The sequence below is a fragment of the Sturnus vulgaris genome, chromosome 3 (assembly GCF_052056855.1).
Source record: "Sturnus vulgaris isolate bStuVul1 chromosome 3, bStuVul1.hap1, whole genome shotgun sequence".
Taxonomy (NCBI): Eukaryota; Metazoa; Chordata; class Aves; order Passeriformes; family Sturnidae; genus Sturnus; species Sturnus vulgaris.
In genome coordinates, this window is record NC_142245.1 from 97427595 (window position 1) to 97444209 (window position 16615).

The following is a 16615-nucleotide window of genomic DNA, read 5'->3' on the forward strand; positions in this document are numbered from 1 at the left end:
TTTGCACAAACCTAACAGCATGGGTCTATCCTTTAGGCTTTTTCTAGGAATATAAAATATGCAGAATCCTACCAGGCCATATTGCCATGGGCTGTGTTGTCAAGGTGACAGAGTAGCTCCAGGGTTTGAGTGTTGCTTGATGAATCATCAGGGGATTCATGACTGCCTGATTCCAATTCCTTCGGCATCCTCCAAACAGCAGCACATGTCATGACTTTAGTGTCTGAAGCTAAGCAACAGAGAATAATGTCAACAGATCATTGTATGGGAGACGTATTTTGTACACACTGCACCAACATTTACACAAATCTATAAGCAATGCACATCTGCTGTTTGAAATATTTAAAAATATTATACCAAGATGAATTCAAAGAATGCAGAACATGGCTACAGACACAGACCTCAAGTTAGCAGTCAAGTTGCTGCAAAACTCATTAATTAGCACATATTTAATGTGTGTCTCCCTGAACAAAAGTAAAATTAGGTGCTCATGAAAACTCTTTGGGACATGTTTTCCAAGTTTCATTCCTCATACTGATGTTAATGAAAATGACCCATAAGTTACATTGCTTGATTTCTTAACAGTAAAGATACAGATATCATTTAAACACTTTTAACAGCTTTCTTCAGTTTAATCCAGAGCATTCTCTCAAATCCTTTACTACCAGTAACTGTTTATTGCAAAATTAGATTTCATGTGTAAGTACACAGCTCTAACCCCAGCAAATAAAAACAGCTTCCAAAGGACAAACTGAACTTACATGCATACAGCAAAGTATTACAATGTATGAAAAACATGGCAACTGTAGATTGAGGAGAAAATACCATATGGTCTGTACACATAGGGCATTTCCCATCATCCAATATAGCAATTTATAGCAGTGCAGAATGGGAGGAGACCAGAGCAGCAGTGCACAAGTTCACGCTGCTCCAGCCACTGGTCCGACGTTCACCGAGGATGAACGGGTCGGTGAGATCCACTCCAGAGGGAACAAAGGAACCAGCCACAGCCACGGGAAGCAACTGCCAGCTGCAGGATGAGCTGAATGAGAAGTCCAGAGGATAAGCAGCAACGAGTGATATATTTTCTGCTCTGAGGTCATTTTAGAGGCCTCTATCTCCAAGTACATTTTAGCTGATTCTAGTCAAGACTGTCTGATTACAGAGCCGTGAGCAAACATGACCAACTTCATCAGTGGAAAGGAAAGTGGCAGCAGCTGTAATGAGAGTGTTTTCAAGAGGAAGGAAGGACACTGAAAAGGCCTTCTCAGGCTGAAAGGGTACTCATGGAGGAAAAAAAATGTATTATAAAGGTCAATCTGGATATTCCATATGAAAAAAGAGGCACCCGAACAACACAGAATAGGACAAAAAGTAACTGATAAAAAATAAGTCCCAAATACAAGAATGCAGACATGTTTAAAATGCATTCATATGAAAGAAAAAAGGTAATTAGGTCAAACCTATAAGAAAAAAGGCCATTTCTACAACAACAAACAGGGATAGGAGGATTTTATATGAATTCAGAACATACAACCACTGGATATTCGATAGATTGTGCTGCGCATAAATTATATACATGATGCACATAACTGTTCTACAGTAATTTGGATATACAAAATAAAGTATCAATGAATAAAGTAAAAAGAGACCATACATCTAAAGATGATAGAAAATCCCTTATTTATTAACACTGAATTGAACTTTTGCTAATTGTAGAACATGCTAACTAAACAGCTATTTCTGAATCATTTCAGGCAAATTGTTTACTATAGATCCATGTGCAACTAAGGAAAAGAAGAAGGCAGCAGTGGATGGCTACCTTTCCTCAGCAAAGGGCAAACCCACACACAGTGTGCTTTCTACACCATGCATGAAGTAAATAACTTAAAGTGCAATATAGCTAAAGAAGGGGAGATTTATCAAACATTTCACTTCAATGTGACAGAACAGTAATGAACAGTTTCTGGTAGATTATAACTAAAAGGTCTGTACCACGCATATAAAGCATTACCTTTTCCACTATTATCAAGATCATGGCAGAGAACCACAAAAGCAAATCATGGAAAACAAACTACATGTTCCTCAAGTCATCTTTCCAGCACAGCACTACAAGTCTTAAGAGAACTTTAAGTTTTACAAAGTTTCACAAAGAAACCTAATATTCAGGAAACACTTTTTTTTAAAAAAAGTAGCCTGCACAAAACATTTTTCAATGCACTGATAGGTTTATCTTCCCCAAGAATTGCCTAATAAATACTACCATTTTCTTTTTAGTTGAAATTTAACCTAAAAGGCCTCAACTAGTAATCAGTGGTGACATAAATTCTTAAAATTTACAATACAATCAATGACATAATTAAAAATGAAGAATCAACTATCAGTTCTGAAGTAATTTTGGGATGGAGAGGTGTGCTTTGGATTTGCTTGGTTTGGAGGTTTTTTTCAATGTTTTTTTGGGAGGTTTTTGTTGTTTTTACAAGCTAGATAGCAAATAGACATGTTTATGCAGCCAGATTTTGAAAAGGATTGAGACTGATTTTAACTATTGTTCGCTTTTGATAAAACTAAAATTACTCCTACTAAAATATATGTAAGTATAATGAGATTATGAAGCCCATCTTACACAGCAAATATCTGAATACAGAAACCAAAGAGGCCCTTTCTACTATCACATATGACATATACAGCAATATCTAACACTGATGTTTCATTATCCTGGTTCAGTTGCAATTCAGACTTCTCGTTTCATTTACAAAAATCTGCTGTTAATCCACTTTTCTTAAAATTATCTGATAATTGTGAAGCTGCCTGTAAAACTTGCATGATCACCTCATACACCATATTTTTTTCTGAAAAGTTACAGTAGACCACATTCTTATGGTTTCAACTTTTCTTGCTAGTAGATGGCTAGGTGGTCCCAAAATGATGTCAAACTGTGGTTGGTAAAACATGGAGTAAGTGTATTAACATTTTCTTTGTCCTGCATCTATTCAAGAAGCAGTGAGAATGTGTCATATACGCACAACCATAAAGCAACAAACCTGCAAATATACAATGAACAAATTTAACTTTCTTCGGAATATTAGAAAGGAAATAAATCCCTGTAATAACCTCTGCAGTACTGAGCTCTCCTTGATTTATCAAGCAAGAGAAATGTGTAGTTACACAAGCATCATATAATATGAATCCTCATCCTTAACAAACAATAAATTACTTCCACATAGGCCAAATCAGTTGAGGGAAGACTGAAAACCAAAGACAGAAGTGCAACATAAAATTTATATTCCATAAAAACATTGAAATTCCAAGTATTGCTGCTCTGTGCAGCAAAGGCTTTAGATGGAGGGAGATGGGGACAAACATAGTCTCAAGACATTTTCCTCTTACCACAGCACCAGAGTCTTAAAGATAGCCTTGAAATGACAATTTAGCTTCTTAAAACTGGAATACTAGTTCCCTGCACAATCATATTTCCAGACTGAAAATCCTAAAACAACTAAACAAGCATTATTTTGAAGATTGAAGGAGGCCAAAGTGTAAGGGATTTTGAAGACTGAGAGAGGCATAAATGTATATGTATGTGTATTTATTCAGAGGGAGAAATCCCCCAGACTTGATGTGATCCAGGCTCCTATAAGACTTTGGTGGTTTGAAAACTGAAATACAGGTTGGTGCAGAATTTTATATGCAGAATTTTGTGCAGTTCCATGCCTGTTTTACTTCAGTGGGACTGTTGGTGAGGGATAAATCAAACTGCACATCAGAAAGGGATAAGACTAAAAGTCAACAAGCACAAAACTTCGACACTCAGCACAGACATTATCCTCTGCTTTCAGCTGGGTTTGATGATGCTCAGGGAAAGTAACAGACCACTTTCCAGCTGCTCAATGTCCATCCATCTCAAGCAATTGTATGTGCATTGCAAATATTCTAATTTTAACCTCTGGAGAAACTCTGGAATTAGATACATGGCTGAAATTCTCCTTGAACAGTTCTGACACTTGGCTAATTCCCAGATGTGTGAAACCAAAATATAATTTCCACAGACACCCCGAGAAGTGATTTTAAATATGGCTGGCCTTAAGGAAGGCTTAATTTACCTTTATATAAAGAACTTTTTAAAATATACCATGTTCTCTCTTGTAAAAGAGAGGGCAAATCTAAGTGTAAGTGTCACTCTTCTGATAGCTGAAGTGGAGATTTTTCTGGGTCACAATTTCTCTTAATCTAATAATCACAAGCTACAAACCTACAGAAATCCATAAACATAAACAGGAGCTCTCACTACACAGAAACCAAAGCCCCACAAGAAGCTTCCCACTGCCACATGAAACACTCATTAACAATATACAGTATTTGTGGCATTATCCATATAGCCTTATTTCCCAAGTGATCATATTAAAATTTAAAAATCCAGTGTTACTAGGTTATTTCACTACCACCTCTGTAGTGCCATTGCTTAGCTAGAATGCCTACAGGCAAAGAGAAACTCCAGGTTTTCCCATCTATTACTATCTTCACATCACATTACTGCACATATACATATAAAATGATAATGTTTTTATCTACCAGCTTTCATATTATCACTTTAAAATGCTAAAAGACAAGCATGAAACTAATACTTAAATGGCAATGCCAGTTATTCTGTAAAAGAAAGAGAAACAAGCTAAACACAGTGTCTCTATGTTGTGCTTCTACGCCTTCCTTAAAACTCTTTATATAGCTGGAAACCACTTTTGCATCCCTACTTCATATTGAAACAAGATTTTTTATTTATGTCACAGCACCAACGCAGAAGAGAACAGATAAGGTTGTTTTGCAGTTTTATCACTGAGTGTATTAAGAAAAATGTTCACATAAAATGATACAGAAATGAGACAATGAACTATTGAATCCTTGTCATATTTGTTCTTCCTCATTCAAGAGGGGGAAATATTTGTTCCTCCTCATCCCTTATTGAATTCATCATACATCTTCAGTATATCTTTTGCTAGGTATAGCTAAGGATGGAGCTAAATGTACTTGTTCCAACTGCAACAACCCTCTGTTAAGCATTATTTCCCCAAGTCCACCAATATTATCTCCTGGGCAGAAGATAATATCTGGTAGAGTGACTGCACATAGTTTCATCTACCTAGTTTTGTTGAAATGATCCAGGCATACAAACAAGCAAAACAGAATTTAAGGAAGACATAAGTAATCCCATACTTTGACAGCACTGAATTAGGAAGCAACAACACACAAAGCTGATAGCAATAAGGGTATAGTAATCAAATGCAGGAAATCAACTTTGGTGAGTTCAAACTTTGTTGAGTTCAGTCAAACCCTAAGAGATAATCGTGGCTATAGAACACGAGGCCATCTTTGGTATCTACTTTACAAGTTGAGCAAGTGAGAAAATGCTCTGCATGCAGAGTGTATAATTTGCAAAGGGTCACAACATGGTCAATCAATACCAATTTTCCCTGCAGCACTCAAAAGGACTTCTCAATGAGGACTATTTCCATGACAATTTTAATAGTAGTTCCAACACAGAAAAAAAAGTAATAGCTGTAGATTGGTGGGATATCCCATTTATCTTCCTCCAAACACTGTTCCCCTTGGAGAATTGCTCCAACTTAAGTTATAAGAAATAAGCCTGGTGAAAAAATATCTGCCTGAAATTTAAAAAATAACAGGAAGTTAGTAACCAGAGTTCAAAGAGAAACAGATCTGCAAGGTTAACTAAAAGTACCTGTTACTCCTTGATGGAGTTCCTTCATGCACAACAAATCAATTCACTTCACTGCTGCTGCTGGAACACAGTAGCCAGCAGACATTCTTGAAAAACTACACAATCATTTCTGGACTAGATGTAAAAAGGAAAATCTGTGGATATAAGAACACTGCTGATTCCAGATGCAATACAGTTTTTCGGGACACTGAAAGTCATTCCTGCTGTTGTGTCTTTTATGACCTGGTAGATTTTTAAGCTAGATGGCCTGTGCACTTCACACTGCTCTTGATTTTGCACCAGCAATTCCTACAGTTGAAGATTTGCAGAATGAAAGAAGTGAGCTTTGTCACATTTCCAGACTTAGACAGAAGAACCTAAAATTTTAAGTAATTCAGAATTATTATAAAGATTCCTTCAGAAAACAATACAGACTGCAAAACTACAAAGAAAGCAACTGAACATCAGATATCATAAAATCTGTTTATAAAGTCTTCTTCATTAATTCTCTTTAATAAATAACAGCTTTAAAAAGGACTTAACGTGCAACCTCAGTAAACTAACTGAGAAACCAGTTAATATCTGGACCACTGATGCATTAAATCAGAATAGCCAAACAAGGAAGACTAATTATTCCCCAGGGCAAACCAAAAAAATCCCTAACAAAACAAAAGGCAAAAAAACCCACCTGAAACTAGTTTAGAGAGACTTTCATCAAATATTACTAAAATAAAGATGAAATACAAAAAAATCCAAAGAATATATGGAATATAAAAACCAATCCCTCAATGGAAGTGTGGATAATAATCAGTATTCTGCAGTTTCAGCAAACGAGAACTGAGCACATTCAGAAACACACCAACTCTGCTCACTTTTCTCTTTCAGATGTGGACAGATGCACATTTAGGACTTGCTAGAAGTCAGTATTATTGCTCACCCATGTTCACTCACTGGAGCTGCTCCTCCAAAAGGGACACTACTATCTTTTGAAGTAAATACAGATATTAGAAACAAATTAACAAGAAACTTATTTTAAGAGGAGTAATTACAAATAATCTTTAAATTTCACAACAAAGTTTAAAACCGTATTTTAAGAAGTTAGCACCCCTCTTAAGCAAAATGTTAAGTGAATATTACTATAATATAAAAGAAGTACAAGGAAAGAGTTAAACAGACATTTACAAAACGCTACCACCTGTCCCTCCCACCCCTCCACTCTTATCCGACACATTCAAATGGATCTTAATCCCAATTATACAGATCCACATCAGACCACATTACACTTCACTTTGTTCAATCGTCCACCTTTCATGCTTCTGGTGTCACCTGCTGAATAAAACCCAGCATGCTGCTGCAGACCACCTGTCAGAAGCTTACAGCAGACCAGATATTTCCTCCATAGCCATATCATTTTACATACCACTTTAAACTTTGTGTTCAACCATTCTTTATGGTCTTTCTTAATGAAACACGTGATGTATCACCCTTGATTGTTCTTCCTTCTCCCAGAATTCAAGCCAATTATTGCTAGCCTCCCAGTCTCTCTTTGAATAATTCTAAGACATTTTACATGTACACCAGTAATTTACTATTTTAAAGCTAATTCTTGATCATCAATAGCTATACACACCTGACTGTACTATCTACAAGAATGATGTTTTCATATTACTTTTTGCTGTCATTCTACTTCATTCCCCTGTGTTTAACCTTGAAACTTGAATGATAATGCCTCCGACATCACTGCCTGCAGACATTCACACTGAAGCTGGAGGAGCTGAAGTATCAGTGCCTGACAGGGTTTGCTCTTTGATCAGCTCAGGTGGTGCAAAGCCAGCTGTCTGCAGTTATTCTGTTGCCCAGGGAACAACAACTGAAGTGTGTACTTCCTAAATCTGCACAGGAGGCCCTTCTGCAGCATTGCCACAGCAGCTCGTGCTGTGCAAGGCTGAAGTGGTGAAGCTGCTATAGCTACAGCCCAGCTGGTGCCCATTAGTGCTCTCGGTATGACAGGAACAAGCAGCTAATGCCCAGACCCCTCCTCCCTTCCACTGACAAACAGTTAGCACTCTTCCTTAGCAATCAATGTGAGCATCCTTCTTCGAGTTTAATAGAATTAAGAAAAAAAAACCATATTACTCAGGTATGCCTATTTTGTTTTAAAAAAGAATATGCCTTTCAGCTTTTTTAATAAATTAATTAAAAAATAAACGGTATTCTATTTATTCAACATCATGTTCTCCATAGGCAAAAAAAGAGGGGGAAAATATACTATTCGTTTTCTGGGTTAGTAACTTCATCTTTTACCCTGAAAGCCTGTGTAGTTTTGATTCTACATTTTTTCTGATATACACAGGGTGAGATACATGTAGAAATAAAGAGCTACAGGCAGTTTAATTTTTCTTTCCATTACTTAAATGCACTTTTTAGCTACCCAAAACCAGACATTGATTAAAAAAAAAAAAAAAAGAATAAAAACAGAACAAACAAAAGAAAAACATGGAAACACTGCAGCTCACTCTTTGTCCTAGTACTAGTATATGTGTGCATTGTATATACAGATGTCCAAGGAGATTTAAAAAGCCATGCCTACTGCACACTAACACATATAGAACGATCTAAGGTCTGCAAAGGTGTGGGGTATGACATGGAGAGATAGGTAAACCCATTATTTCTATAGAAGAACAGGAGACAATGTGCAGAAAGCAGGCAGTCAAATTGGAAAAGGCATAAATTGAACTTTTGTATAGTTTGATGATTCTTATGCTATCCCCAGGTGATTTGAGACAATGTTTCAGCACAGGCCTTTTTTGATGGCATACTCTACAGATATGTTGCTTGAGGGGAGATCAAAATTTACTGATTGCACTTCTGGAACTCTGCCATATGGGGCAGCCCAAGCAAAGAACTGCAACCATGGCTATACTGGTGAGCTGATACTCTTCAGGCAGAATTTGGCTGCAATAATGTAAAAGCTGCAACAGTGAGAGCCACACAGGCAAAAAAAGGTATTGGCTGGCCATATAAAAATAATTTGTGAGATTTAACTCTGTGCTGAGGAAAGCTGCACAGTACCCCAGTAAAACTTAATGAGGGATTATTTACATATTGGGTTCCATCATCACAAAGGCAAGTGGAGCTGAACAGCGTTGTCCACATTGCTACTTTTCCACACGCAACAATTGTCTCATGGAGGTAACTCACTTTCATCACCAACAAAACCATGGCAGCTCTCAGTGAAATAAGGTCAAATGAAACTAATGCACTTAAATTCTGACTTGATATTTCATAAAGTATTAAAAACTCTGCTCCTTAACAAGCTGATGGGAACTGTAGACCACTTATCTCCCCATTGAATCATGTACCTTAATAGACAGTTATATATTCAAGAGTATATCTAAATAACCTCAAGCCTTCCCATTCTACTCCATAGGAGTACCAAAGACAAATATAACTTGTGTAATAAGTCTACCTCAAGCAGGACAAATGCCACTGCATCCAACATGAGCAGTTTAGGTGGCTGCCTCAAGCTTGACGAACCAAGTTCTAACCACTAGCTCAACTGGAAAAGGTAGGTTCACAACCCCTTACATCAGCTTTCCACGGTCTCTATTTGGTACTTCCCCTCACCAGAAATCCAGATGTGTGGCCACAACCAAGACACACAAAATTTTTCCACCAATAACTTGGGATTACTAGCATAGACCTCAGAATCATAATCTGCTTGTATCTTTACATTAACTGGATAATTTGAATAGCCAGCTTCCAGATGTGCTCACACATCAAGCAAAAGTAATTAATGGAAGAAAATAATTATAAACAACTACCAGCTAGACGTGTTATTTTGAGATACACTCAGTTTTCTGTTCATTATGTCAGTTACAAATGCTACAATAAGACAGGTATTTGTATTAATACAAGAAAAATAAGTTGTGGTTGGGATTTTTCTTAGTTTCAACAACTAGCACATCCAAAAAGTCTAGAGAAAGAAAGACTGAATTTTGCCCTCTGCTAGTCACCAGTTTTCTCAACTAGGGGCATTCAAACAATATATCATGCTGTTAATTGGCTCCTAATAACTATGCATTCTCATTTGCTTACATCTCAGAAACACTCACATGACAGAAACCCCAATTCATTTTTTTTTATTGAACTCAGGTGGAGAAAGATGTATAACTCTTCCCAAAAAGGCTTACAATCTAAGAAAAGTAATTATGAAAACATAACCAAATAGAAACAAACCCAGAAATACCTTGGTGGTCAAATCTTCAGCTCAGGGATGGGATACAATTCCTTTGCTAGTACTGACCAAATACTCGTCATGTTTATTTCAAATGCAGAATCTTATTAGTGTGTAAAATCTGCTGGGATTAGAGGTATGGACCAGGAAGGTGAGAAGGGAGAATCACCCTTTATGAACATCAGCAACTAGAGTGCATGGAGCTCCCAACTCAAATGAGAAATTATAGTTGAGGATTAGAAGTTAGACTCAAGCGGCAACACAGTTGGTGTCTGCTAGAAGGATGAAACAAAGGATAACACAACCTTCTGACAGTGAGGAGGAGTTTCATATTTATAGTCTTGGTCCTTGTGTAAGACTTTAATAAGCTCAGCGTCTAGCGGAAGGGTCTTCGCTATCTGTGGAGGCCGAAAGCCCCACAACAAAAGAGACTGCTTCTCTCCCCTGGAGGGAATGACCTTAGGCACTCCCTCCTTGTCATGGTTACTGAAAAATTACTCCCAACATGCCTCCCTGTTCTACGTTAATTTGTGGTACTCTATTGGCCCTTCCCATCTCGTACCGCCCCTGTGCCCTCAGATGATTGGTTTAACGCTCTACCCTGTCCCCTGCTCCCTCAGACCCCCTTTGAGCCAGTTTGTCCCGGGACCCCTTCAAGGAAGAAGAATAAAACTTCGCCTGGATCACCACACGTGGCTCCCATCTCTTCCCACGCCGGCCGAAGCGGCGAGCTCACAAGAGAGCTGAAATCACTCTCTGCCCAGAGCGAGCACGGAGGACGTGCCTGTGCCTGGAGGACGTCCCTGCCAGGACGCTTCTCTAGAAGGCTGCAGCAATCCACCAGCGCCCCAGGGCCCGCCGTGACAGCTATCCTCAGGATTGAGGGATCCCAGGCTGCTACGTGGTAAAGTCAGGTTAGGGAATATTTAAAGAAATTGGATCCTAGTAATGCATCCACAAGAATTGAGAAATGGCCAATGTATTCATGAGGCCAGTTTCAATTAACTCTGAAAGGTCACGGTGCTGGAGAGAGGACTGAGGACTTTGAGAGAGTAAATGGCATTCTTATATTTAAGATGGGCAAGAAGGAACTAGTTAGTCTTGCCTTAGCTCCCAGGAAGGTGACAGATTAAGAGAATCTGAAAAACATTTCTAAACATAACATGACTGGGACTACTCAGTACAGATTTATGAAGGAGACATCATGTCTGACAAACACGATGGCATTCTGCAGTGAAAATTAAATTAAAAACAGGCTTGGTAAAAATAGGGAGAGCAGTTGATGTTATTTACCTTTAACAAGCCTTTGGTCCATAACATCCTCACAGACAAACTGAACCACAGGAGGGTTGGGTTCAAAACTGGTAGAACTGCCATTCTCGAAGGACTGTGATCAGTGGCATAAAGGTCACCTGGAGCCAGTCACTACTGGTGTGTCTCAGGAGCTAGCAGTGTGGCCAGCACTGCTCAGCATCTTCATTAATGACCTCAGGGAACAGCAAAGGCACAGACACAGGCTGGAGAAACAAACCAGCGGGAACCTCCAAGTCCAACAATGCTCTGCAGAAAAGGCCCTGAAGGTTGTGGTGACATTAATTTGAGCTTAAGGAACAGTGGAGAAGTGCTATTAATCTCCTAGATGGCATGTGCACCCACAGTGAGTATCATAAAACTATGCTGAGCTGCAAAACAGTCTTCACGATATCAAAAGGGACACAGATATTAACCTCAAATTCTCATACTTCCTGTAGCTTTGTCACTCAAATTGCTGCAGTAGCAGAAACATCCTAAGTTTTATGTCTAATGGTCAAACACTGATGCTTGTTTGATGACACATAAAACTAAAAAGCCCTCACACAAGAGAATTAAGGTTGCAAACTATCACCCAGAACCAAGAGAAAAATCTCAAATTCAAGTAGTCCTCAAAACATTTTAACATTTAAATATTTCATATGAGGGCATGAAGATAAGAGAATATGCAACAGAACTGATGTCATCAGATAACTACAGTGACTCAAGATTTGCTACTTTATAAAAAAATTGTCATTTTGCTAACTATTTAAAATATTACTAGCACTGGAATTGTGATGTAGATTACTCAGCAAGAGGGGGAAAAAAAAAGAAAGATTTTTTCTTATTTCTTCATCATTCTCTTAAGGGTATGAAGCAAGAGACACTCCCTCAGCCTCTCCAGCTTTCCAATAAGGATGGGATAATGGAAAACAAAAGCAGTCTATCTTTTCCTGGTAGAAAGGAGGTCACAAAATATGAAGCGCAAAAAAAGTGAGGTTGCAAAATAGCTTAACATTTACTAGAAGGAACTTGCTCAGTATACTTGGCTTCACTTGCATTATTTGAGAATAACTTTGAAGTCTAATATAAAACTAGTCCAATACAGGGAAAAGCAAGACTAACTTTCACTTACGTAACAAACTCATTGGACAAGAATACCTAAATACAAACTGTAAGATATTTTGTGTTTCTGCAAAATGTTATTTACCGCAACAATAGCATTGACTGGAGATGGCAAAAGAACACATTCTCTTGCAGTCATTTATATTAGTTCAGATTGATATTTGAAAAGAAGAGTTAAAACACTATTTCAAATTAGAGAAAAACACTTACTTTGTTCTAAGCTAAAAGAAAAAAAAGTTAAAAAGGGGAAGAAAATTAAACCTTCTAACAATGAAAGAGAGAGCAGTTTGATAATTCAAGAGATTATCCCTCAGTGACAGCACTAATTCAGAAGCATTTTATCCACTTTCTGCTTTTAAAGCACTCTTTTCAATATCATGACCATTCTGTAATACTTGAATTTCTGTCATTTTCACTCCTTCCTCTTCTGACATTCATTCTCTTTTGCTTTGTACCAAAAATGTTGCAATTATCCTGATAATCTCTGTCAAATAAAGATGAAATCCTAAATCAAGGGATAACAAGGATCAGGGCTTCAAGTTAATTATACTACACATGGTCCATGCTCCCCCAGTTCTTACACTTTTCACTATGCATCTGCTCTTATACACTGTCTGAAACACCACTGAGCTTAACTCCTACAGCAGTCTTACACAAAAGTAAGATTATAACACAGACTATGATATGACAGCTACATTACCTCTCATTTGGATGGAACTCAATATACATCTAGGTATAGAGGCCTTCAAATTTGAACAGAATTAACATGGAACAATTTCTCAAGCTATTCATCACTTGTGTAGCATTTTTAAATCACCTGGATCAGATAGTCAACCATTTCACTTAAAACCTTACTACAAGCTACTTGTAAAGTAACACAAATTATATATAACAGCTAGAATTCCTAGGAAAAAAACATTAAAAGAACATTAGGAGAACACCAAGGACATTTATTTCTTCCTTCAAACTATGGGAATAAATCTTCTGTACATCCCACCACTACCACTGAGAAGAGAGAATATTTAAAGATGCATTCCACTTCTGTGCCAATTTTAATGACTGTAGCATATCCCATGGCTGTACCAATGATTTCCCTACACGGAGTGCTTTCATTACAGTAAAGCAGAAATGTCACCTGCAGCCTTCAATACTAAGCAGATGAAACATCACCAGCAGCATTATTTCCAGAATCCTTATAGATGACTTTTCTCTGCAGAAAGTTTTATTAATACACAAGTTCACTGAGTGTAAGTGCAATGTACCAGACAGCCATAACTCATTGCAGATTTACTGTTTTGAAATAATGGATTTTAAAGCTAAACTATATTCAACAAAATTAAACACCAGCTTTGTGTTTGTATGCTCTGGATCTACAAATGCTAGCTATCTATATGAAGTCTTCATAACCACTGCACCAGGGCACCTGTCTTGTTTGAAAAAATCCAAGTGAAAACCAAGATGTGTCCACACACATGCCTGCCTGCATGTAGAAATTTACAGGTAATAGCTTTGTCCAATCACACTTCCTTTTGCCCTCTGGTGGATTTCTATGTCCCTACATGAAACAGAAGTGCAGAACCTGTATTTGTAGGAGTTTAAAAATACATTTGAACTGGGACAATAAATAAGTTTCCACATACATTTCCACAGATTTGAAAAAGAATTTGAATTCTTTGAAGAAGCAGGGGCAAGCACAACTACAAAAGATGACAGCAACACAGAAACTTACTAATCATGCTTTTAAATTTAGATTAGATAAATATTCTATTTTTAAATTTAGTTTCACCTTTCCTAGTGAAAGGAATTCATCTAGCTTTATCTCGTGGATTTAAAACAAAGATTTATCTAAAAGGCTAAAGTTAAAATCAGAGGAGGCAATCCACTCTGAGCTCCTGAAACAGCCTTATTACTGTAACAGTGTCAGCTACCTAGTCTTGCAGACCTGACACTTTTAGGTAATTTCATGCCATGCAAAATGTGAGAATAGAAGGACTCAAAAGATGAGCTCCTCTGTTTACAAAAGTTAGTTAATGCATGTAGAGAGTTCAAGCCATCCCAACATGATGTGGTACTCTAAAGTGGTAGTTACAGTTCAGGAAAAAGCTCTTTATATCAAGACTGACAGTTTTCTGAGTCTTATGTGCAGCACTAGATGGACAAGTCAGCAAAACATCAGCATCCTTATAAAGGGCAATGAGAATAAAAGAGAAGTGATTGTTTCACAGTCCCATGAAAACCTGGTAAGTCTTTCTATAAACTCAGAAATCACCAAACTGATCTGATTCAGCATTTGATACCTGAAAGTAGATCGAAAAAAGTACTTTCTTTAAAAGAACTAGCACAAATTAAGACTATTATCATCCCTAGAAACTTAATTTTGCCTCAATGAATGAGTGCACCAAATACCCAGTAATTAAACATTCTCTTCAAATTGAGCAGCATGAAGCTTTCGCTTTAATTCATCAAGATTCTTTAAGACAAACCTACACAACACCTACTAATCCTTATCACAACAAAACCACCCCATAGCACTAGGCATTGTAAAAATGCTATACAAAAAAGGATAACTGTTTCAAAATGTCCTCTTCTCTAGAAGGCTGAAATTATCTCTAAAACTATTACTCTTAATTTTGTGGAATAAGCCATACAAGAGAACCACCAAATTACCGAGATCAGCAGAACAGAAATTCTTGAACGTAATTTATTTCATATACATCTTTATCATGTCTTTCATGTAATTTCTGAAGTACTTGCATGTTTCCCTTCAATACATTCTCCAAAACAAACAGTCTGTACCTTATAGAAGTCTGCAATGGAGAATCACAACAGGTATTTTTTTGGCAATTTACTTAAAATAATGTCAGGTACAGGTCTCCAGCCCTGAGGCCAGAAATCACAATCTAGCCGAATTTTTTGGCAGGCTAAGTTAAAAGAAGGAGGCTACTCCAACTACTCATGAATTTCTTGGACTATGTCTGGGCATATTGTCTAAAAGTACACTGTAACTTGGCCCACACCCCAAAACTGCTCAGGGAGTACCCTCATAGTTTAACAGCAGGCTCTACTTCAAGTCAGTCCCTAGGTCAATGACATGGCCCTGTTACAAGTTATTGGAATACATATATAACCTTAAAATAATAGTCTAATATCCTGAGATTATTTCTTTTATTCTACAGGTTACAATTTCCAGCAAAAAATGTCATTATAGCAATATTGCCGTAAAAAAAACAACCAAACAAACAAAAAAAACCCAAGACCCAACAAACATGCAGTGAGCTGACTGATACCAAAACCTGATTATTCATCATTAAGACTTTCATAGCCAGCAGGTTCTAATGCTCACAAACTAGCAGGTAAGAGTTGTTTTCTTGAATGGTTTTCTGGGTTGATACAGCTCACATACACACTTTCCACATCTCCTTCCACCCCACCTGACATCATTAGAGTAAATCATTCCAAATATCAGAGTTTAATGCTGTTATTTTTATCGCCTATATTGGGACATACTAATTTTCAGGTTTTCAATTACATGAAAGTACTCTTGTGGTCGTGAAAATACCCTTGCAACCCAATTCACAATTGCAAAAACAATCAGCATAATCATTCTGTTTAGTTTGCTGGCACAGTTTAAAACAGCTAAAAGAGAAGCTGAAGTCTCTAGACCACTGTTCATCAAAACAAAAAGTTAGATCCAACAATATAAGAGTTGGCAAATTATTTCACTGGTCCTTTCAGCAAATGCCATGGAAAGGAAGAAAAACAAGGTCTCAGGAAAACAATGGAAGTTGCCACAGATAAAGAAGAAACAAAATGCAAAACAAAAAATGCTAATCAAAAATCAGAAACATGCATTTAACCATAAAAATCTATTGTTGTATGGACAGACACTAAATGTCTGCTAACACTTAAGTACCATATCTTATTTCTAACATTTCTCCAGCCTCTCACAGAACTAACTGCCCAAAAGCTATTTTACCATCTCATACCTTCTTGTGTTCTCACATACCCCTTAGCTGTTTTTGGATCTCCTTATTTCTCCAAATCTACCATTGCCTTATTTTCCTCACTTTGTCTTTCAAGCAAGCATTTCCCTGTCGCTGTGGGGGCAGGCGTGACATACAAAAGGCACACTACATTTCAGAAGCCTAAGACCTGTTTATTACAACAATGCACTGTCTCTTATACCCTTTACACTTTCATCATTGGTTACAATAGATCAACATAACATTGATTGGTGTAAAGCTATC

The 16615-nt window shown here is 37.4% G+C and overlaps 1 protein-coding gene across 3 annotated transcripts in view; it reads right to left on the reverse strand.

Annotated features, from left to right (window-relative positions):
* EIPR1 (EARP complex and GARP complex interacting protein 1) overlaps positions 1–16615 on the reverse strand; it is a 76096-nt gene that overhangs the window by 38681 nt on the left and 20800 nt on the right. For 2 of the 3 annotated variants that reach the window (XM_014869549.2, XM_088162375.1), the window contains exon 4: positions 73–229. In XM_014869549.2, the coding sequence (XP_014725035.1) occupies positions 73–229 (157 nt within the window). Of the gene's footprint in view, positions 1–72; positions 230–5737; positions 6053–16615 lie in introns of those variants that run through there. The other variant, XM_088162376.1, reaches the window with a different exon arrangement.